Source organism: Procambarus clarkii, chromosome 13, assembly GCF_040958095.1.
Source record: "Procambarus clarkii isolate CNS0578487 chromosome 13, FALCON_Pclarkii_2.0, whole genome shotgun sequence".
Lineage (NCBI taxonomy): Eukaryota > Metazoa > Arthropoda > Malacostraca > Decapoda > Cambaridae > Procambarus > Procambarus clarkii.
Genome location: NC_091162.1, coordinates 31,918,540 through 31,940,803, shown reverse-complemented (window position 1 = coordinate 31,940,803; position 22,264 = coordinate 31,918,540). Strand labels below are relative to the sequence as shown.

The 22,264-nt window shown below is 46.4% G+C and overlaps 1 protein-coding gene across 16 annotated transcripts in view; it reads left to right on the top strand.

The window, feature by feature from the left end:
• LOC123757282 (peroxisomal acyl-coenzyme A oxidase 3-like) overlaps positions 1–22,264 on the top strand; it is a 546,669-nt gene that overhangs the window by 381,760 nt on the left and 142,645 nt on the right. For all 16 annotated transcript variants that reach the window (XM_069323862.1, XM_069323857.1, XM_069323852.1 and 13 more), the window contains one exon: positions 1,502–1,668. In XM_069323862.1, coding sequence (XP_069179963.1) covers positions 1,502–1,668 — 167 coding nt within the window. The remainder of the gene's footprint in view (positions 1–1,501; positions 1,669–22,264) is intronic.

Genomic DNA, 22,264 nt, shown 5'->3' with positions numbered 1-22,264 from the left:
GAGGTTCAGTTTCAGCTTCTCTCTATCTTCTTTTGAAAGATCTCGTCTTAACGACCACACTTTCCCATTCTCATCACTTTGTAATTTTCTAGCATTCCTTAGTACTTCTTCCATCTGTTTGGCACCATTTAGGGTGATCCTCAAAGGTCGATCTTTCCCTTTTACATATCTGCCTATTCTCCTGTATTCGCACACATTCTCTATGGTTGTAAGACCTTCCACGAGGCCAACAATTTTATCTACTACTTTTGCTTCTTCTACAGCTCTCTCTGACCTAGATGTTATCTTCTTTTCTTTGCAGCCAAAAATTATCAGGGACTTACTCTGATCTACTGTGTTTTGCACCAACTTCGGGTTAGATGCCCGTTAGAAAATCCCTAACAGAAACAGTTCTGTTAGGGATTTTTCAGCCGCGTCATACGTAGTGCAGTCAGCTATGTAGTCAAACACACGTGGAGCAACGTAGTTTATTAAGAGACGCAGCTTGTCCATGGTGGGAGTATTTTCTAATGCTAGAGTGAAGTTTTGGAACATCTTGAGCAAGTGACGCCATTCTTGAGCGGCGGACGTGGTGGAGTTTGGGTCAGTAGCAAACCTCTGGGGCCGTAGTAACCGCTCCATGTTCACTGGCTGTATTTATTTTATCAATAAATTAAGGTGAATGAGAAGCGTCGCCAGACATGTGGCTTTATTGATAAAAAAATTACAGTACAGTTACATCCTGCAATAACACAAGCCATTAATACACTATACTTGTACACAATTTAAGCACTGTCTATTCACTATAACAATAAGCCAACTGCACATGACTAAAGCTAGAATATACAGAAATTAAACTAGAAGTTAACATTACACAAACTTGTACACAAGCACGACACAGCTGATCTGACGATGCAAGCAAGTCAAGCGAGCATCCAAACAAAACGGTCAAGCGAGCATCCATCTGGTACGATAATATATAACACTTTTACTACACATCATACACGTAAAAACTCAGGCAATAATTATATATATCGTCATATGACAATATCAGCATTCACCTGGTAACTAATGAGTAACAGGTTCATTAGTAACTAATGAGAGCAGGATTTTGTTCAAGAGTCAAGGTAAGCTGCATTACATCCACATAGACCTATTATATACTTACTTGCATAATATGTATAAAAGACAGACAATAATTGCTTAAATTTTCATATGATGATTACCCCATGAATCAACATATGATGATGACCGCTGTGTAACGGTTAAAGTTTTCTTCATAAGGCCTCTTGAACAAAGAGGAGATTAGTTAGATGCTATTATTCAACTTATATAAGGTGCACATATGAAGCAGTCCAACTGTTCCCCATTTGATAACTGTTCTTCTGTTTAATGGTGTATTATTACTGAGTAAATTGAGTCACAGACTTCCTTCATACTTCCCTTGGTTTGTTGATGTAATATTTTGGATAAAGATTCTGTATTGTACATAGGAGCTTAAAAATCATAATTGTTCCCTCAGATGTGGTAAAGGTATGCAAAGATTCTTTACGGTGGCTGGTGTGTTGGCTATGTGAGAGAACCAGCGCTGAGTTTCAGGCCCAGATTGCTGCTGGTATGGATCCGTTCACTGCTCGGAACAACACCCAGGTTTACCTTGCAAGAAATCTCTCTATTGCCTATGTTACAGTAAGAAATTTGCTTGTATTATATATCTCCCAATGTCTATCTTGCATACTTTTTACCTCATTCAGAAAAAGGTGATACAGATATAGTCTCGGCCAATAATCCCTCTGTTTTAGATATATAAATTGATTGTATTGTTGATTATAAATTGATCAGTGAAATTGTATTGGGTGGTAAGAACATACCAATGATATTAGCATTTACTAGCTCATCACATCAGGGATGCTTTGCACTATTCTCTAGTAGCAGAACAACTTTGCGGTTTTCTGGGAGACCAACACTTTTCAGGTGCTCCTTCACTTCGGGTACAAATTTCTTATTAAACCACTCGGCAAATATTACTCAACACATCCACCCACTTATAATAATAATATAATAATAATAATTTTTATTTAGACAAAGGTACATACATAAAGAGATTTTACAAAGTTTGTTGGCTTTATAGATAGAGCTAGTACATACAATGCCTAAAGCCACTATTACGCAAAGCGTTTCGGGCAGGAAAAAACACTACTGACTAAAGCTTAAAACTAATGGGTAAAAAGAAAAAAATGCGTTGAGTACAAATAAAAATAGAGGTAAAAGAGGGGGGAACATTGTTGAAAAAACAGCACAAATACAATTACAAATTATTACACAAAATTACATTAAAACAGCGTTGATTTGAAAAAAAAAAAAAAAAAAAAAACATACATGGGTTGACAATAGAGGGGTAAGGTAGGTTACAGGGAATTTATTAGGTATAGCTTCGTTTTTAACTTAAACTGGTTGAGAGAGGTACAGTCTTTAACATGGTTGGGAAGGTCATTCCACATTCTGGGCCCCTTGATGTGTAGAGCATTTCTGGTTTGATTAAGTCGTACTCTAGGAATATCAAAACTGTATTTATTTCTGGTGTGGTGCTCATGGGTTCTGTTACTTGACTGGTTATTATAAAAGTCAGGGTGGCACCTTGCTGACTAAGTGCCACCTATTAGTGAAAGCTTTTTACTAATTTTTACCCATAACAATTTTACGAGTAAAATTTTTCCTGTGATAAGGGAACACAAATGAACACTCTTATAAGATGGAATATTTTTCTGGGGGAAGCCCCTTCGGCTCCTTGGAGCTATCCAGGTTGATATGTATATCCCAAAACTTTGGCATCAGTGTGAATGGCGTTCTAGGCTTACCGGGGACCACACTCAAAACCTGGCCCCCTCAGAGAGGCATGAGGAGCAATGGCCTATAGAAATGCACATGGGATTTGGAGCATTCTATATCTGCAATCGACTAGGACAGGCACCCAGAAAGGTGAGCACCTCAAAACAAACCCCTATTCTGGTTAAAACGACTAAAATAGACCCACTAGTGGACAGAACTCCCCAAATGAAAATGAGCAAACAAGCATGACGTTACACGAACCGCACCTCGTGTCTGCGCATCTCCCCCCCCCCCTCCCTGGGAGGGGGAAGGGGGAGCCCGAGACCCCCACGCCGGCAATGCACCCACTAGTTCTTCGGCTGATGTGATTGTGGCATGGTCATGTGGCTCCAGCTCCAAACTCTCTGTGTTGTGCTGCACCTTGGGTCAAGTACTGCTCTTTCGGTGGTGTGCAAGCTGGGAGTAATATTCACAGGTATTCAGGCTGCATGTGCTTAGGATTACCTTCACTGAGTGCCCTGTAAGTACCGCCCTTGGGGCTTGGGGTTATCTTCCACAAGTCCCCTTGGGTCTACCTCTGTTGGTCTTTTACCGCTGAGCGATTGACTGCTCCGAGTGTTTTGAGGGTTTCTGCCCTTGTTTACCTTGGGGTATGTGGTAGTTTTTGAACTGGTAGGGGCACGGGGTACTGCACAGCTAGTTTTCACCTATAACAGTGGCTGGCTCTGGTTCCTCCTGGGTACATTGTCCTCTTGCGAGGTTTTTATTTTTATTTTTGCCTGTTGGGGAGGGTCTGCCTTGGTGTTCTTTTCCCCAGTTATATTAAGGTTTGACCTTCTGTTTTCAGTGGTACCCCTCTGTTTTACCTTCGTGAGTGGACACGTCCCGGGAGTTCAGCATTAGCAGTTTGTTTTGTAGCATTGGGCGCCGGTTAGCAGTACCCTGCCTGGGCTTACCCTTAGCGATATCAGTCTAGGGGAAACTCCGCAGGGGGCACACAGGGTTTAATGGATGCGACCCCCTGGGTCCCCTCTCGCCTTGTGCGAGTTTGAGGGTTGCTTTGTCCCCTTGTCTCATGAGGGCTTCAGAGTTGGGGCAGGGTTTAGACATTTTTGAGACTCGGGCGGTTTCGGGGGTTGCCCCTTCCGGGGTGGCGACGGAAACATTCGAGTCAGTTCCTCCAGCCATAACTCTGGGGTTTGACCAGCGGGCCCCATCCCTTCCTGCTTTTTTGGCTGCCCCGGGATTTTCTTGCGAGGCCAAGGCTTTGGAGGATGACTCGCCCCTGGGGCCTGATGTGCTTGGTCTCGTGGTTCAGGAGAGGTCTACTTGGGTGCTTTGGGCCCCGTTGGACCCCGCCTGGTTTTTCCAACCCTCAGTGCGGGGCTCTGTTACAAGGAGTGGTGATTTCCTTTCCCCCCTCTTCGTACGAGTTAGTTTGGGCGTCGGCTCCTCCCAATGTTCAGTTCCGCGTACTTTCGGGTCCGTCAGTTCCATCCTTCCTGTGGATAATTTTAACCGCTTTCTCAAGCTTTTTATCTTGGACATGTATTTTTCTACATCATGTCGCAATCATGTTCAAATCGTATCAGGATTCCTGCATGACCATTGGTCACGGTTGCCTATGTGCCCATATGAGCCTCTGTGATGTTGTGCTTGATTATCAAGGTTCTCAAAGGTTTAAGAAAATCTTCGATCCTTACATAATACTGGAACGTCTGTCGTGTTCCGGTGAGGCTTACCTCCAGTCCTTTATCGGACTTGTTGGTCCTGTTCTGTACTACTTGTCATCTTTCAATACTGTATCTCATTATTTTGTAATCACATCTTCTCTCCAAACTCTGTCTCAACATTATTATTATTCGTTAAATACACCTTGTAGGCACCCTCCCCAAAAGATGGGTGGTGCAGCTCGGTCCTTAGGCGCATGGGCCGAGGGTGATCATTTTGTTTCTGGACAGTGTAAACGTGTGTTGGTGTTGTGCGTCCTTTATCACGGGTTATATGCTGCTCTCGCTTATCTCTTCAGTCATAGCCCCCTAGATACTGGGGGAGTTCTGGATTATATATATGGGAAAAACACCTAGTTCATTTCTCTGCTTACGGGTGTGGAGTGGCTCAGAGTGGCCCTGCCTCCACTTCTACACTACACCTAATCTTCTCCTGTTGTGCATGCATCTCTGGACATGATCCACTAGCGATGCTCTCGGAATATTTCACGGCTCAGCTTATATCAGTCTGGACACTCGTTCATTGACTCTGTTAATGCTATCTGGACACCCATTCATTGACTCAGTCAATGCTATTTGGACACTCATTCATTGCCTCAGTAAATGCTATCCGAACACTCATTCATTGATTCAGTCATTACTCCCTGGATACTCATTCATTGACCGTCATGACCTGGTTGCACCCTTATACAGTGGAACCTCGATTAACGAATTTAATCCGTTCCGGCACCAAGCTCGTCATGTGAAATGCTCGTCTTTCAAAACGAATTTCCCCATTTAAAATATTGGAAATAAAAATAATCCATTCCACCACTGAAAAACATCAATATGACATTTGATTCTTTAAATAATGGAGCAACCTACCTGACATACACTAAACGAACCTTTGTTACATTTGTCTTTTTCTGGGGGGAGCCCCGTCGGCTCCCCGGAGCTATCCCAGGCTGATATGCTAATGTCAGACTTTGGCATCAGTCATGTGTATGGAGTTCGTAGGCCTACCGGGGACCACGGCCAGAACCGGGCCCCCTCAGAGAGGCAATGGCCTATAGAAGCCCCCGTGTAGTTGGAAGCATTCTATGTCTGCCATCGACCGGAACAGGCACCCAGAAAGGTAAGCGCCCCAAAACAAACCCCTATTCTGGTTAAAATTGCTACCTAAAACCGAACTAGTGGATAGAACTCCCCAACCGAAAACAAGCAAACTAGTGTGACGTCACACACTGCCGCGCCGCTGTCTGCGCAGCTCCCCCCTCCCCGGGAGGGGGAAGGGGGAGCCCCAGACCCCCCTCGCCGGCTACCCACACCTCAGTTCTTGAGGCTGATGCTATAGGCGATGGTCGTGTGCTCTGGCTCCGGTGTCGCTACTGCACTGTGCTTTGCGTGTGGTGTTAGTTTTGTGGGTGCGAGAGCCAGGAGTTATCTTCAGTACTCGGGCTGCATGCGCCTAGGGCTGCCTTCCCTAGGTGCCCTGTAAGTACTGCCCTTGGGGCTTGGGGCCACCTTCCACAGGCTCCTCGGGGTCTGCCTCTGCTGGTCCGTTTTACCTTTCGGTTTTTCGGCCGCCTGTTGGGCTCTTGGGTGTTCTGTTCTCCCTTGTTACCGGCAGGTAAGAGGCAGTTTGCACTGGTAGGGGCGCAGGGTGCTGCTCAGCTTGTATTTCCCGACATCGCGGCCGGCTCTGTTCCTTGGGGTTCGCTGTCCTCTTGCGGGGTTTTGTTTTTCTTTTTCTTTTTGCCTGGTGGGGGGTTCTGTCATTTTATTCAGTTTGTTTTTGCCCTTCCACTGTTCTCCTCGGTGGCGCCCCCTGCTAGGTCCCCGTGAGTGTACACGTCCCTGGGGTTCAGCTTTAGAAGTTTGCTTGGTAGTTTTGGGCGCCGGTTTGCAGCACCCTGCCTGGGACTACCTGAGCGCGAGTCCTCTTAAAGTAAACGCTCAGGACCCTGGGAATCCCCTAGGGGGCGCGTGGGTCCGATGGATGTGACCCCGGAGTCCCCACTCCCTGTGTGCGAGTTTGAGGGTTGCTCGGTCCCTTTGTCTCAGGGTGACCCTCATTGTTTTTGCCTCTGCCACACTGCCTGTTGGGTCGGTGATACTTTCGACCCTGAGTCCTGTGAGTGTTGCTGCTTGCTTGTGACTCAATTTACCCAATCCTCTGATGATTCTATTCGGGTACGGGCGACACGTGCGTTGCAGTCTAGGTTTCGTCTGTTGCAACGCGCTCGGTTGGTTGCTTCCCCGGATGCCCCGGGGCTGCCCCGCTTTGCTTTTCGAGACCCGGACTTGGGGGTGGGGGTCGCTTCGATCCTGGTTCAGTCCGCACCTCCTCGTCCTTCCCCTTCTGTTCGTTCTGGTCCCCCGCCCCTGCTTCCGGCCCCGAAGCGTCTGAGGGTTTCGGGGTCGGAGCAGGGGTTACTTGATCTCGAGACTCGGGCAGCTTCGGGGGTTGCCCCTTCCGGGGGGGCGGCAGAGGCAATCGAATCTTGTCTCCCGGCCGAAGCTTCAGGGTCTGACCAGTGGGCCCCCCTTCCTCCAGCTTTTCCGGCTGCTCCGTCCTTGTCTTGTGGGGTCGGGGCTTGGGGAGAGGACTCGGCCTCGGGTCCTGTGGTGACGGACCTCGAGGCTGGGGAGGGGCTGACTTGGAGGCCTTGGGCCCCGCTGCACCCCGCCTGGGTTTTTCTTCCCACTGAGCGGGGCTTATTGTTACAAGGAGTGGGGTTTTCTTTTCCCCCCTCTGCGTACGAGTTGGATTTGGTGTCGGCCCCTCCCCGGGTTCGGTTCCGTGTTCCCCCGGGTACGTCGGTTCCGTCCTTCCGGAGGTTTTCGGCTTATCGCATCCAACCTGGTGTGGTGCGAGCGGCTTTGCAGCTTACCTCCTGCGTGACCCGGATTATGCCTCGGAAATGGATCCATCCACGTTCAGGTTTGGGACTTCGTTCCCTTTCTGGCTCCGTTACGAGGTTCCGGAGTCGTCCTGGCTAGCAGACTGCCCCTTGTTTGGTCTGGATTCCTGGCATTCCTTCTGTCGTTCCCGCACGCTGGAGTGGCGGGAAGCTTCCACGGTGCTTCAGGTTTTCCTGGGGGGTGAACTTGAGTACCTGAATGAGTACTTGTTTGCCCCTGCCCTTCCCCGCGATGTGGGCGTTATTCAGCTCCATGTGCAGGTTCCCTCCCTTTCGGCGGCGCTCGTGGCGGAGGACTTGCGCGCCCGGGGCCTTTTGTGTTCGGCCTTGCGGTTCTTTTCCCTCCTGGAGCTGTCTTCGGATTGGCTCGTGGAGGATGTGGGGACGCTTGGGTCCGTCCCGGGGTCCGGCACCTTGTCCTCGGCTGCGCGTTCGTCGGCTGCCTTGTTGAAGCTGTTCACGCCGATTTTGCGGGATGCGGTTTCCCTGTTCTATGCTTCCCGTCTCGCGTGTCGGCAGGCGGTGCTGGGTTCCTCCGTGGAATCTGCTTGGGCTCTGGCTCTTAGGCGTTCTTCACCTTTTTGTCCTCTCCTGTTTGGGGAGTCGACCGTGGCGCAGTTTATTCAGGCTGCGTCGGCGGCTTGTCGTCCGATGTCGGACTTGTTAGTTTTCCGGGGGGCCCGGGGTGGGTCTTCCCGGAAAGGTCGTGCCAGGGCTCGGGGTTCCTCTCGTCGTGGTAGGCCTCTGGTGTCAGGTTTGGGGTTGGCTCCTCCTGCTGACCCTCCCTCGTCTGGTCGGCGCGGTGTTCGCGCTGTGCGGGGTTCTGGGTCTCGTAAGGGTCGCCGGCCCTTTCGCGGTTTGCCCCCTTGACGGGGCGATGGGGGGGCGGCTTGCGCTGTTCGCCCGCGCCTGGTCCCACGATTCGTGGGCCTTTCGGGTCGTGTCTCGCGGCCTGCGGTGGCGTTGGGTGGCCCCTCCCCCCTTTGGGGGGTCGGGGCTGGCAGGGCAGGCTTCTTCCCCTGCGCTCTGTCGAGTCGTCTTGGAGTGGGTACGCTTGGGCGTCGTCGAAACGACGTCGTCCCTCAGATGGGTTTCCCGTCTGTTTCCGGTTCCGAAACGGGACTGCGCGGACCTGCGGTTCATTCTGGACTTGTCCCGTCTGAACCCCTGGGTTCATTGCCCCTCCTTTCGGATGACTACGCTGTCTCAGGTTCGGCTCCTCTTGGAGCCGGGAGCTTGGATGGTGTCCCTGGACCTCCGGGACGCTTATTGGCATGTCCCGATTCATCCGCGGTTCAGGGACTGGCTCGGTTTTGTAGTGGGGCGTCTGAGTTACCGCTTTCGTTGTCTCCCGTTCGGGTTGAACCTGGCACCTCGTGTGTTCACACGCCTTACACGGGTTGTGGTGGCTCGTTTGCGTCTCCTAGGTGTTCGGGTGTTGGCCTACCTTGACGACTGGCTGGTTTGGGCTCCCAGCCAGTCAGCTTGCTTGCTAGCCAGGGATTTGGTTCTTTCCCAGCTCGCCGGGTTCGGGTTCTTGGTGAACTGGAGGAAGTCCCATCTGGTTCCCTCTCAGGTTCGGACTTGGCTGGGTCTCGTGTGGGACTCTCAAACCGCCTCTTTGTCTCTCCCTCCGGAGTCTCTCCTGCGGCTGCGGTCCCGCCTTCGTCTGGTTCTGGAGGGCCCTCGGGTCACCCGGCGGTTGCTCGATGGGCTGTGCAGGAGCCTGAACTTCGCGATGGTGGTCTACCCGCCGGGTCGGGTTTGGCTTCGATGGCTGTTCTGGTTCCTTCGGGGTTCCCCCTTCCGCCTCTCTCGCGATCGCAGAGTTCGACCCCCGGGGGACTTGCGTCGGTTGCTGCGTCACCGGCTTCCTCTTCGGGTTTTTCGGGGTTCAGTGCCTTGGCGCCTACCCGAGCCCTCGCTCGATGTGTACACGGATGCGTCGTCTCTCGGCTGGGGTTTTGTGACCAGTGCTCACCAGGCCGGCCAGGGGCGTTGGGATCCGTCCTTCCGTCGAGCTCACAGTACGGTGCGGGAGTTCGCGGCGGTGTGGTTTGCTCTGGGGAGGATTCGGGTGGCCCGCGGATCGACGATTCGGCTCCATTCGGACTGCTTTCCGGTGGTTCATTGCCTGAACCGCGGGGTTTCGATGCGGTTCTTGTCTCTTTGGGGTTGGTCGCTTCGGGTGACTCGTCTGCTGAGTTCTCGGGGTTTGGCTCTCCTGGCGGTTCACGTACGGGGCGTGTCCAACGTCTTGGCTGACGCCCTGTCTCGCTTCGTTCCCCTCTCTACGGAGTGGACGGTCGACGACGAGTCCTTCCGTTGGCTTTGCCAGACGTTCGGGCGCCCCGAAGTGGACCTCTTCGCGTCGGCGTGGTCGCTGCGTCTTCCCGTTTATGCGGCGCCCTTCCCCGATTGCGAGGCCGTCGGGGTCGATGCCTTTCGGCTAGACTGGTCGAGGTGGGAGTTCCTGTACCTCTTTCCCCCGGTTCGGCTGTTGCTCCAGGTCCTGACTCGCTTAGAGACTTACCGGGGGAGAGTTGTCCTTCTGGCCCCTTGGTGGCCGGCGCAGCCTTGGTTTCAGGCGCTGGTTGCTCGGTGTCCGAACCCGAGGGTTTTCCCGCGGCTCCGCCTCTTTCAGCAGATCGGGCCGGTACGTCACGTAGCTGGTTCGATCTTCTCCTCGAGCCTTCGCGTATGGTTTTTTTGACTCGAGTCTATCATCATCTCTATGGTGATCAGGTGGCCTCCTTGTTGGTGTCCCACCTGAGGGCTTCTTCTCGGCGGCAGTATGAAGTTTTCTGGCGGTCCTTCCGTTTCTTTTTGCGTCTTCGTCGTGTTAGCTCCTTGTCTGTTCGGGTGGTCTTGTCCTTCCTCTCGTGGTTGTTTCAGGACCGTCATCTTATGCCTAACACTGTCGCTTCGTATCGTGCGGCGCTGGCGGAGCCGCTTCAGCTTGCTTTCGGTATCGATGTTACGTCTGCGCCGTTTCGCAAGCTGTCTCGTGCATTGTTTCACCTCCGGCCTGCTCATGCGTCGCCTGAGCCGTCCTGGTCTTTGGACAGAGTGCTCGCTTTCCTTTCATCTCCTCGTTTCGTTGTGGCCCCTTCGGTCCAGGATTGTTTTTCCAAGGCACTTTTCTTGTTGGCTTTGGCCTCTGGGGGTCGGGTAGGGGAGCTTCATGCTCTCCTCCGGCGCAGGGGTTTCTGCTCTTTTGGTCGTGGTGATAGTTTTGTTCGTTTGCAGCCGTCTCCTTCTTTTCTGGCGAAGAATGAGACTGCTGCGTTCCGGAGGGGTCCATGGGTGGTTGATGCTTGGTTGGTCAGGCCGGGGGTGCATCATGTTTTGTGTCCGGTTGCGGCGCTTCGCCGTTATTTGCGCGCCACAGCTTCTGTGTCCGGGGACGCGCTGTGGGTTGATCCGGTTTCCCTTCTTCCCTGTTCGCGGGTTCGGGTCTCTCAGGTCGTCCGCAGGGTTATTAGGTCCAGCCAGCCTGCGGTCTATCCCCATGCCCATGACGTTCGTAAGTTCGCGGCTCTTGCTGCCGTCTTTGGGAATATGTCTTGGTCTGATATTCGGGCGCGGGGATTTTGGCGGTCGAACAGGGTCCTGGCTGCTCGTTACCTTGTAAATGTCCCTGGGCCTCGTCGGGCCTGTGTTGCTTTGGGTCGGCGGTTGCAGCCAGTTGTCTCGGCTTCGAGTTGAGGGGTGAGCGACGACCGCCTCCCGGGTAAGTCCCTCTTTTTCTGTCTGTGGGTAGTTAGCTCCGGGGAGCCGACGGGGCTCCCCCCAGAAAACCAGCGTTGAATGTAATGAAACGCCATTTTCTGGGTGAGTCCCGGAGGCTCCCCGGCATCCCTCCCTCCCTCCGGTCGGCGTTTTTTCGCGTTTTTGACATCCAGCCTCAAGAACTGAGGTGTGGGTAGCCAGCGCGGGGGGTCTGGGGCTCCCCCCTTCCCCCTCCCGGGGAGGGGGGAGCTGCGCAGACAGCGGCGCGGCAGTGTGTGACGTCACACTAGTTTGCTTGTTTTCGGTTGGGGAGTTCTATCCACTAGTTCGGTTTTAGGTAGCAATTTTAACCAGAATAGGGGTTTGTTTTGGGGCGCTTACCTTTCTGGGTGCCTGTTCCGGTCGATGGCAGACATAGAATGCTTCCAACTACACGGGGGCTTCTATAGGCCATTGCTCCCCTTGCCTCTCTGAGGGGGCCCGGTTCTGGCCGTGGTCCCCGGTAGGCCTAAGAACTCCATACACATGACTGATGCCAAAGTCTGACATTAGCATATCAGCCTGGGATAGCTCCGGGGAGCCTCCGGGACTCACCCAGAAAATGGCGTTTCATTACATTCAACGCTGGTTTTTTCAATTTTTTTTTTTTTTTTTTTTTTACATGGGGGAGCTTACTTGACAAACACTGAACAAACTTCTGTAACATTTGTCCCTTTTTCAAATTTGTTAATTTTTTTTTTTTTTTTAACATTGAGCAGCTTACCTGGCAAACACCGAATAAACTTTTGCGACAGTTGTTCGTTTTTTCATATTTTTCATTTTTTTATTCTACAAAAAAATCAATGCTTTGCAACATCAAAGCAGTCACCCCTTTACATCCCAGCATCATTAGCATCTTTAACCCTTAACATGCTCGGGGTTTAATATCATGTCATCCCCACAGGCGCATGTCATTTTGAAAAAAAGAAAAAATTATTTTTCTTCCTAACCTGTTAATTTGTGTTCACTGATCACGAGAAAAATAATAAAAAAATCATAAGTGGCATATATTGCCCGCTATAGGGCGGGGAAGTCTGGCAAATTATAGGCGCTGACTCAGCGTGCATCCCAGGCGGTCTGTTTCTCGCAAGCTGTCAGGCCGGAGTTGCCACAAAGAGATAATTACCGAATTATTTCAATGTCTCTGATTGATTTTTCATACTTTTTTTTGCTGTAATATTATTCAATAGTGTGTAGTTTGATATATTTATATAATAAAATGAGTGAATCATTGCTGTACTCAAAAATATGGTGTGCATATTGTTGATTCAATTATGTTCATCATTCGGTGGACAAATACTTTGTCGGTTATTACATTATAAGCACAGGTTATATATAAGTATCTGCATGTTTTGTTCACTATAACGAACCACTAAGTAGCTATTATGAGTCAAAAAGTAACGAGGAGTGACCGCCGTTTACCAGCCAGCCACTCCCGCCCTCCCTCCAGTCATCTGACTCACCTACATTCTCCTCCCACAATAATGTTTTTGCTATAATTCACTATATACAGACGTTATATATAAGTATCTACATGTTTTGTTCACCATAAATGTACATCTAAGCTTGTATGGTGAGTAAAGGCGCAAAGATGTAGCTACTCACAGCTGATCGGCGGCCGCCCTCAAGGCCAGACGCACTAATATTTCTCCTTCAACAATACTGTGTGGTGTTATTACGCTATATACACACATTATATATAAATATCTGCCTGTTTTATTCACCATACTTGTACAAATAAACTGGTATGGTGCCCAAAGACCATCGTGGTAACCAGTAAACAACACCGTCGTCTGCACGGTGGCGTCATGCAGAGGACGCCACCGCCCTACCTTGAGGTGCTTCCGGGGCTTAGTGTCCCCGCGGCCTGGTCGTCGACCAGGCCTCCTAAGGCCCTCACCAAAATGGTGGCTCCAAACCTTCTCCTACTGTTTATACCCTCTATACACACGTTATATATAAGTATCTACATTTGTGTTCACCATAGCGAACCACTAAGCTGGTATGCTGAGTGCAGTCAATAAAAGGTGGCCACACACAGTCAAAAGACATCGCCACCACCCTCCCTCCCACAGCATTACTCCTCCCTCCATGGCGCACAGCGCTAAATATCACCACAATCCTGTTATTATCAGAACCCTGGTCTGTTTTATCACAGTCAGGGGTCTTCTGTAATAATATCATCACTACATAATAGCATGAACAAGTATAATTTGGCATTTTTAGGTGATGCTGTGGTCACAAGCTGAACAGCAGTGCTGTTAGCTCATGCTGCTTGCGTCAGGCTTGGTTGCTCACTCAGTACTGAGGCCAATAACACCCGGGAGTTTGGCCCACGATTTTTTTAAAAAATGGCGTCTGTTTACAAGAGCCCTGATGAAGGTGTGGTGAACCCCGTGTATCCGCGGGCTGTTTAAATCTTGCGTAGTACTCCAACACATCATATGACGTGATGCGCAGTTGACTGGAACAACGTCCAGCACGTCATATGACGTGATGCGCACTTTAAGGGTTAAACAAAAAATACATGTATTTGCATCCTCAGAGGCGTCCGAGAATGTGCGAGAAGCAGCGGGAACGTACCATGTGCTTTTCTCGTTATTCAAACGAGCGCTCACCAATCGAGACAAAGCGCGCTCGTTACTCAAAATGCTTGTAAATTGAGGCGCTCGTCACTAGAGGTTCCACTGTATGTACATTGGAGTATGTCTGTATATATACTTCATCGTGTACATACCATCACCACTGGCTTCCTCGGTCTTATTAGTTCATCATATTGATTATACTCTCTTGTAATTACCTAAGTGTAGTTACATGACGAGAGCTATGCTCGTGGTGTCCCGTCTACCCAGCACTCTGTCATATAACGCTTTGAAACGACTGATGGTTTTGGCCTCCACTACCTTCTGACTTAATTATAAATTATGTGAGAAATCTTTAAAGAATTCTGACAAAGAAAGGGATCTAGGGGTGATTCTAGATAGAAAACTGTCGCCTGAGGACCACATTAAGAACATTGTGCGAGGAGCCTATGCTACACTTTCTAACCTCAGAACGGCTTTTAAATACATGGATGGAGAAATACTAAAGAAATTGTTCACGGCTTTTATTAGACCAAAGCTGGAATATGCAGTGGTTGTATGGTGCCCATATCTTAAGAAGCACATCAACAAGCTGGAAAAGGTGCAACAACGTGCCACTAAGTGGCTCCCAGAACTGAAGGGCAAGAGCTACGAGGAGAGGTTAGAGGCATTAAATATGCAAAAACTTGAAGATAGAAGAAAAAGAGGCGATATGATCACTACGTTCAAAATAGTAACAGGAATCGATAAAATTGATACGGAAGAATTCCTGAGACCCGGAACTTCAAAAACAAGAGGTCATAGATTTAAACTAACGAAACAAAGCTGCCGGAGAAATATACGAAAATTCACTTTTGTAAACAGAGTGGTAGACGGTTGGAACAAGTTAGGTGAGAAGGTGGTGGAGGCCAAAACCGTCAGTTATTTCAAAGCACTATATGACAAAGAGTGCTGGGGAGATGGGACACCACAAGTGTAGCTCTCATCCTGTAACTACACTTTGGTAATTACACTTAGATAATTACTTAACTTGTTCCAACCGTCTACCACTCTGTTTGCGAAAGTGAATTTTCTTATATTTTTTCGTCATCTTTGCTTATTTAGTTTAAATCTATGACCTCTTGTTCCTGAAGTTCCAGGTCTCAGGAAATCTTCCTTATCAATTTCATCAGTTTTTGTTATTATTTTGTATGTAGTGATCATATCACCTCTATTTCTTCTGTCTTCTAGTTTTGGCATATTTTATGCCTCTAACCTCTCCTCATAGCTTTTGCCCTTCAGTTCTGGGAGCCACTTAGTAGCATGTCTTTGCACCTTTTCTAATTTGTTGATGTGCTTCTTAAGATATGGGCACCACACAACCTCTGCATATTCCAGCTTTGGCCTAACAAAAGCCGTGGACAATTTCTTTCGTATTTCGCCATCGATGTATTTAAAAGCAATTCTGAAGTTAGAAGGCATGGCATAGGCTCCTCGCACAACGTTCTTTATGTTGTCCTCAGGTGACAGTTTTCTATCTAGAACCACCCCTAGATCTCTTTCTATATCAAAATTCTTTAAAGATTTCTCACATTATTAATGGGTTGTGTATGGTCTATGTTCTCCAATTCCACATTTCTTAACATGGCATTTATTCACATTAAATTCCATTTGCTAAGTGGTGCTCCATATACTTATTTTGACCAGGTCTTCTTGAAGGGCATGACAATCATCTAAGTTTCTTATCCTTCCTATTATCTTGGCATCATCAGCAAACATGTTCATATAATTCTGTATTCCAACTGGTAGATCATTTATGTAGACAGTGAACATCACTGGTGCAAGAACTGAACCCTGTGGTATTCCACTTGTGACATTTCTTCAGTCTGATACATTGCCTCTGATTACTGCCCTCATTTTTCTGTCAGAATTTTTTTTATCCATGTTAGAAGCTTACCTCTCACCCCTTCAATATTTTTCAGTTTCCAGAACAACCTCTTATGTGGAACTCTTTCGAAAGCTTTTTTTAGGTCCAGATAGATGCGTCAACCCAACCATCTCTTTCCTGTAAAATCTCTGTGGCTCGATCATAGAAACTGAGTAAATTCGATACACAGGATCTTCCAGATCGAAAGTCATACTGTCTGTCTGATATTATACCATTTCTCTCCAGGTGTTCTACCCATTTAGTTTTTATTATTTTTTCTAATATTTTCACTATTACACTTGTCAATGATACCAGTCTATAATTGAGGGGGTCTTCCCTGCTGCCACTTATGTAGATTGGAACTATGTTAGCCTTTTTCCACACATCTGCTACGACTCCTGTATGCAGGGATGCCTAAAAAATCAGGTGAAGTGGAATGCTGAGCTCGGATGCACATTCTCTCAGAGCCCATGGGGAAACTCTGTCTGGGCCAACTGCTTTGTTCTTACTTAGTTCCAAGAGCATTTGTTTCACTTCATCTCTAGACACCTCTATGTGCTTTATGCTGTTCTCTGGAATTCTTACTGTGTCTGGTTCTCTGAAGATCTCATTTTGTACAAACACACTTTGGAACTTTTCATTTAATGTTTCACACATTTCCTTTTCATTTTCCATGTATCTGTCCCCCATTTTCAACCTCTGAATATTATCCTTTACCTGCAGCTTGCTTTTAATGAATTTATAGAAAAGGTCGGAATCAGATTTAGATATGTCTGCTATACCGTTCTTAAAGTTCCTCTCTGCCTCTCTCCTTACTGACGTGTAGTTGTTTCTTGCATCTTTGTATCATTGGTATGTTTGGGGGTTTGGCCTCTTTCTATAATGATTTCATGCTTGTTTTTTTTTTATCTCTGGCCCTCTCGCAATTTCTGTTGAACCAGCCCTGTTTCCTAGGTCTACATGTCAGTTTTGGTATGAATGTGTGTGTGCCTTCATTGTATATTTTGCAAAATTTGGCATACATCTCATTTACTTCCTTGCCTAGCAAGAAGTCTGTCCAATGATACCCATGAAAAAAATTTCTTACTTCCCCATAGCGTCCTCTCTTGAAATTGAGTTTAACAACTGTTTCAATGGCCCCATTCTCTACAAGATTATATCGCATAGCATATTTAATGTTCAAGAGGACATGATCACTCTTTCCCTAGGAAGGAAGGTACTGGATGTCAAATACCTCTTCTTCTTTCCTGGTGAATACCAGGTCCAGTACTGACGGAACATCCCCTTCCCTCATCCTTGTGGCCTGCATGACGTGTTGATACATGAATGTCTCCAAGATGAGGTTTAAAAATCTGCCTGTCCAAATGTCCTCTGTTCTTGCCTCGTAGGCCTCCCAGTCTATTGCCTTAAAGTTGAAGTCCCCAAGTACCAACAATTGGGATTTATCTTTATCAGCTCTTACCATAATCTCTCTCATGACCATTATGAGGCTCTCTTATTTGTCATCCCGTTCTTCCTTTGTCCATGTGTTGCTTGCTGGTGGGCTGTAGATCTTTAATATTATCAGCTTGTCATCTTGATTCCAGACCTGCAATGCCATTATGTCAATATCTTGAGGGTTTTCAAATATTAACTCTCTTACCTTCAGGTGTTCCTTCACCAGCACAGCCACTCCTCCCCCCCCTTCCTAGTTTTCCTGTCACGTCTCCAAACTGAGTAGCCCCTTGGAAATACGACCTCACTTAAAATATTTTCTTCAAGTTTTGTCTCTGTTAATGTGACAATATCTGGGACTTTGAGATGATTTATATCTTTCAACTCCAATGTTTTCGATATCATTCCATCTATATTGGTATATACTATTTTCAGGAATATGTTCCCCTTCCCTTTGTTCTTTACACCCCCTTCCTTTAAGGATTTTGTTGCTTTGTCTTTATGTACCATTTCACAAGCTTTCCAGTCCCTGACACTTTGTAGAAAAAAGAATTCCTTTCTTCTTCATTCTATCCCCATTTAGACATTTTGCTTCAATGAGGTTCATTTTCAGCTTTTCTCTATCCTCTTTGAGAGGTCTTGTCTTATTGACCAAAGTTTGCCATTCTCGTCACATTGCAATTTTCTGGTATTCCGAAGAAGCACTTCTGTCATATTCTTCACACCATTAAATGTCACCCTTAAGGGGCGGTTCTTGTCTTTCTCATATTTTCCTATCCTCCTAAAATCACTAAAATGCTCCTTTAAATTTAGGCCTTCTCCTAATCCTACTATTTTTTCTCTGATTTTCATCTCTTCTGCTGCTCGGTCCACCCTAGATGAAATTTCCTCATTTAAACATCCAAAAATTATTGTAGACTTCTATCTACAGTGTTTTGTACCAGTTTACTGTTGGTTACCAGTTCTTTCATAATTACTTGCCTAAGATCTGCTTCTTGTTTATCATTTCTGGTTTTGACTTCCAAACACACTTCCTTGATTGTCTCTTTCTCTTTTACAACTTGGGCATATGTCTCTTTTTATTTCTTCTTTATACTTTTCTAGTTCTTTATTAACCTCCTCTATGTGAGTTGTCAATGAAGTTTCCAGTTGTAGATCCTTACCTAACTCTATGTTAGCCCTCAGGCTCCCCTGGAGTTGTTCACCATATGAGTATATTTTCTTGTTTATTTCTTCACAAGTCACCACACTTCACTTTCCACACCTCATTTTCTTTCACTAGTTTGTTAATATGCTCCTCCTGATTTGTTACCTTGTCTGTTAATGCAGTAATAATCTTACCTTGTTGAAGATTACTCCCTTTTAGAGTGCAAAGCTCACTCCTAAGAGCTCCATTGTCCTCTTCCAATTTAAACACTTTTTCTTCATACTTCATTTGCATATCCTCAATTATCTCTAACCTGCCCTGAACAATTCCTTTCCTTATATCTTGCGGTGATAATCCTATGAAACAATCATCTGATGGTGTGTGTACATTCCCAGTGGTGGTGGTGGCAGCGGCCATCTTTGTTTTTGGTCTAGAACCAAAACAAACTTTTCCAACTCGGCAATTTTCACTCTCCTTTTCTTCTTTATTGTATTTTATTTGCTTTTACACTTCCCTGAACCTTTATGTAACCTGGGACCACACTGTAGCCCTCAACCTGTCCCCAATACTTAGGTAATTAAATTATTCCAGGGAGGTAATTTGATTATTCCAGGAGCATGCTGCAGTGTGACTCCTGCCTCCTCTGGCTCTAGCCACTCTCCCAGCTACCGGTGCTTAGACTATATTTAGGGTCGTTTCATTGTATGTTTCCATATTTTCTACCTCTATACTACATATTGTTGTACTCACCTAATTGTGCTTGCAGGGGTTGAGCTCTGGCTCTTTGGTCCCACCTCTCAACGGTTAATCAACTAATGTACAGGTTCCTGAGCCTACTGGGCTCTATCATATCTTCACTTATATATCTACATATCTACATTATGTACATATCTACATATCTACATTCTACATATCTATACTAGAGAGAGGAGTGAAGAATAAGGAGAGGGGGGAAACAAGTTCCTGAAAATGGCATACACCAACATAGATGGAATGAGATCAGAGATACTGGCGTTAAGTGATGTAATACAGCTGCAGACACCAGACATTGTTGCACTCACGGAGACAAAACTTGAAGATGATATTTTAAATGAGGTCATATTCCCAAGAGGCTACTCGGTCTGGAGACGGGACAGACAAATTAGGAAAGGCGGTGGCGTTGTTGTGCTGGTGAAAGAACACCTAAAGGTAAACGAAATAATAATTGCCAATCCAAGAGAAGTTGACATAATAGCACTAGAGATATGCAATCATGATGATAAACTAACGATCATAAATGCATATTATAGTCCACTGCCAAGCAACACATGGACAAAGGAGGAGCTAGATAATAAATGAGAGGGTCTTATAACAATAATGAGAGAAATTATTGTCAGAGCTGATAAAGATACATCACAACTGTTGGTAGTCGGCGACTTAAACTTAAAATCCATAGACTGGGAGGCATATAAAGCTAGAACGAAGGATTTTTGGACTTGTACATTCGTAAACCTCGTCCTGGAAACATTCATGTTTCAACATCTTACACAAGCTACGAGGATGAGGGAAGGGGATGTTCCCTTCATGCTGGATTTGACATTTACCAGGAAAGAGGAAGAGATATTTGACATTCAGTACCTTCCTCCCTTAGGTAAAAGTGACCATGTCTTATTAGGAATAAAGTATGCTATGCGTTATAATTTGGAAGAAAATGAGGTTGAAGCAGTTGAAAAGCCTGATTTCAGGAGAAGTCATTATGGGGGAACTCAGACATTTCTGAAAGGAAATTGACTGGAAAGACTTCCTGTTAGGACATGAAGTGAATGAGATGTATGTCAGGTTTTGTGAAATATATGATAAAGGCACAAAAAAATTTATACCAAAACAGAGAAGCAGAACAAGGAAACAGGATTTGTTCAACAGAAAGTGCGAGAGTGCCAGAGACCAAAAGACAAAAATGGAATCAATACAGGAAGAGGCCGAACCCCCAAACATACCAGCGATACAAAGATCCGAGAAACAACTACACGGCAGTGAGGAGAGAGGCAGAAAGAAATTTTGAAAACGGGATTGCGGACAAATGTAAAACAGAACCAGGTCTGTTCTATAAATTCATAAACAACAAATTGCAGGTAAAGGATAATATTCAGAGGTTGAAAATGGGAAATAGATTCACGGAAAATGAAAAGAAAATGTGTGAAACATTAAACGAAAAGTTCCAAAGTGTGTTTGTACAAAATGAAATCTTTAGGGAACCAGATACAATAAAAATTCCAGAGAACAACATAGAGCACATAGAGGTGTCTAGAGACGAAGTGGAAAAAATGCTCAAGGAGCTAAATAAGAAGAAAGTAGTTGGTCCAGATGGAGTTTCATCATGGGTTCTGAGAGAATGTGAACCTGAGCTCAGCATTCCTCTTCAACTGATTTTTCAGGCATCCCTGTATACAGGAGTTGTAGCTGATGTGTGGAAAAAGGCTAACATAGTTCCAATCTACAAAAGTGGAAGCAGGGAAGACCCCCTTAATTATAGACTGGTATCATTGACAAGTGTAATAGTCAAAATATTGGAAAAAATAATTAAAACTAAATGGGTAGAACACCTGGAAAGAAATGATATAATATCAGACAGACAGTATGGTTTTCAATCTGGAAGACCCTGTGTATCGAATTTACTCAGTTTCTATGATCGAGCAACAGAGATATTACAGGAAAGAGATGGTTGGGTTGACTGCATCTATCTGGACCTAAAAAAGGTCCAGATAGACAAAAAGTCTTTCGACAGAGTTCCACATAAGAGGTTCTGGAAACTGGAAAATATTGGAGGAGTGACAGGTACGCTTCTAACATGGATGAAAAATTTTCTGACTGATAGAAAAATGAGGGCTGTGATCAGAGGCAATGTATCGGACTGGAGAAATGTCACAAGTGGAGTACCACAGGGTTCAGTTCTTGCACCAGTGATGTTTATTGTCTACATAAATGATCTACCAGTTGGTATACAGAATTATATGAACATGTTTGCTGATGATGCTAAGATAATAGGAAGGATAAGAAACTTAGATGATTGTCATGCCCTTCAAGAAGACATGGACAAAATAAGTATATGGAGTGCCACTTGGCAAATGGAATTTAATGTTAATAAATGCCATGTTATGGAATGTGGAATAGGAGAACATAGACCCCACACAACCTATATATTATGTGAGAAATCTTTAAAGAATTCTGATAAAGAAAGAGATCTAGGGGTGGTTCTAGATAGAAAACTATCACCTGATGACCACATAAAGAATATTGTGCGAGGAGCCTATGCCACGCTTTCTAACTTCAGAATTGCTTTTAAATACATGGATGGCGATATACTAAAGAAATTGTTCACGACTTTTGTTAGGGCAAAGCTAGAATATGCAGCAGTTGTGTGGTGCCCATATCTTAACACTTTTCTGGATTTTCGACTTGGAATTACGGGCGTTTTCCCTAACCGCTTGTCGGATCACGACGTAAATTTACGGTACGGTTTAAAATATTTGTAAAAAATCCAGTTTAAATCCGATTTACTTGGGGTTTGTTTCAAACTCCGCGCCATGAAATTCCCGTTCTCTCGGGTAGGCCGCAAGTCACGGCCTAATATGTATATTAGGCCGTGAAATATGTATAAACATTCAAAGCGCTGCATCACACCAGTGTCGTCGCTGCTGAAATCACGGCTAACGCTTCGCCCAGTTCCCACACTCGTGCGGGTCACCCGATACCATAATTAGACATTAATAGGCATATGTCTGGGTGGGGAACGCTAGCTGTGCGTTTCATGTCCGAGGTGTCCTACGTCCTGGCGAACGGCCTGTCTCAGTTCATTCCTCTGTTCACGGAATGGCCGGTTGTCGCCGACTTGTTTCATTGGCTCTGCCGAACGTATGGACTCCTGGACATGGACATCTTCAGGTCGGTGTGGTCTCGGCGTCTCCCATTCTATGTGGCGCCATTGCCCGCCTGTGAGATGTTCA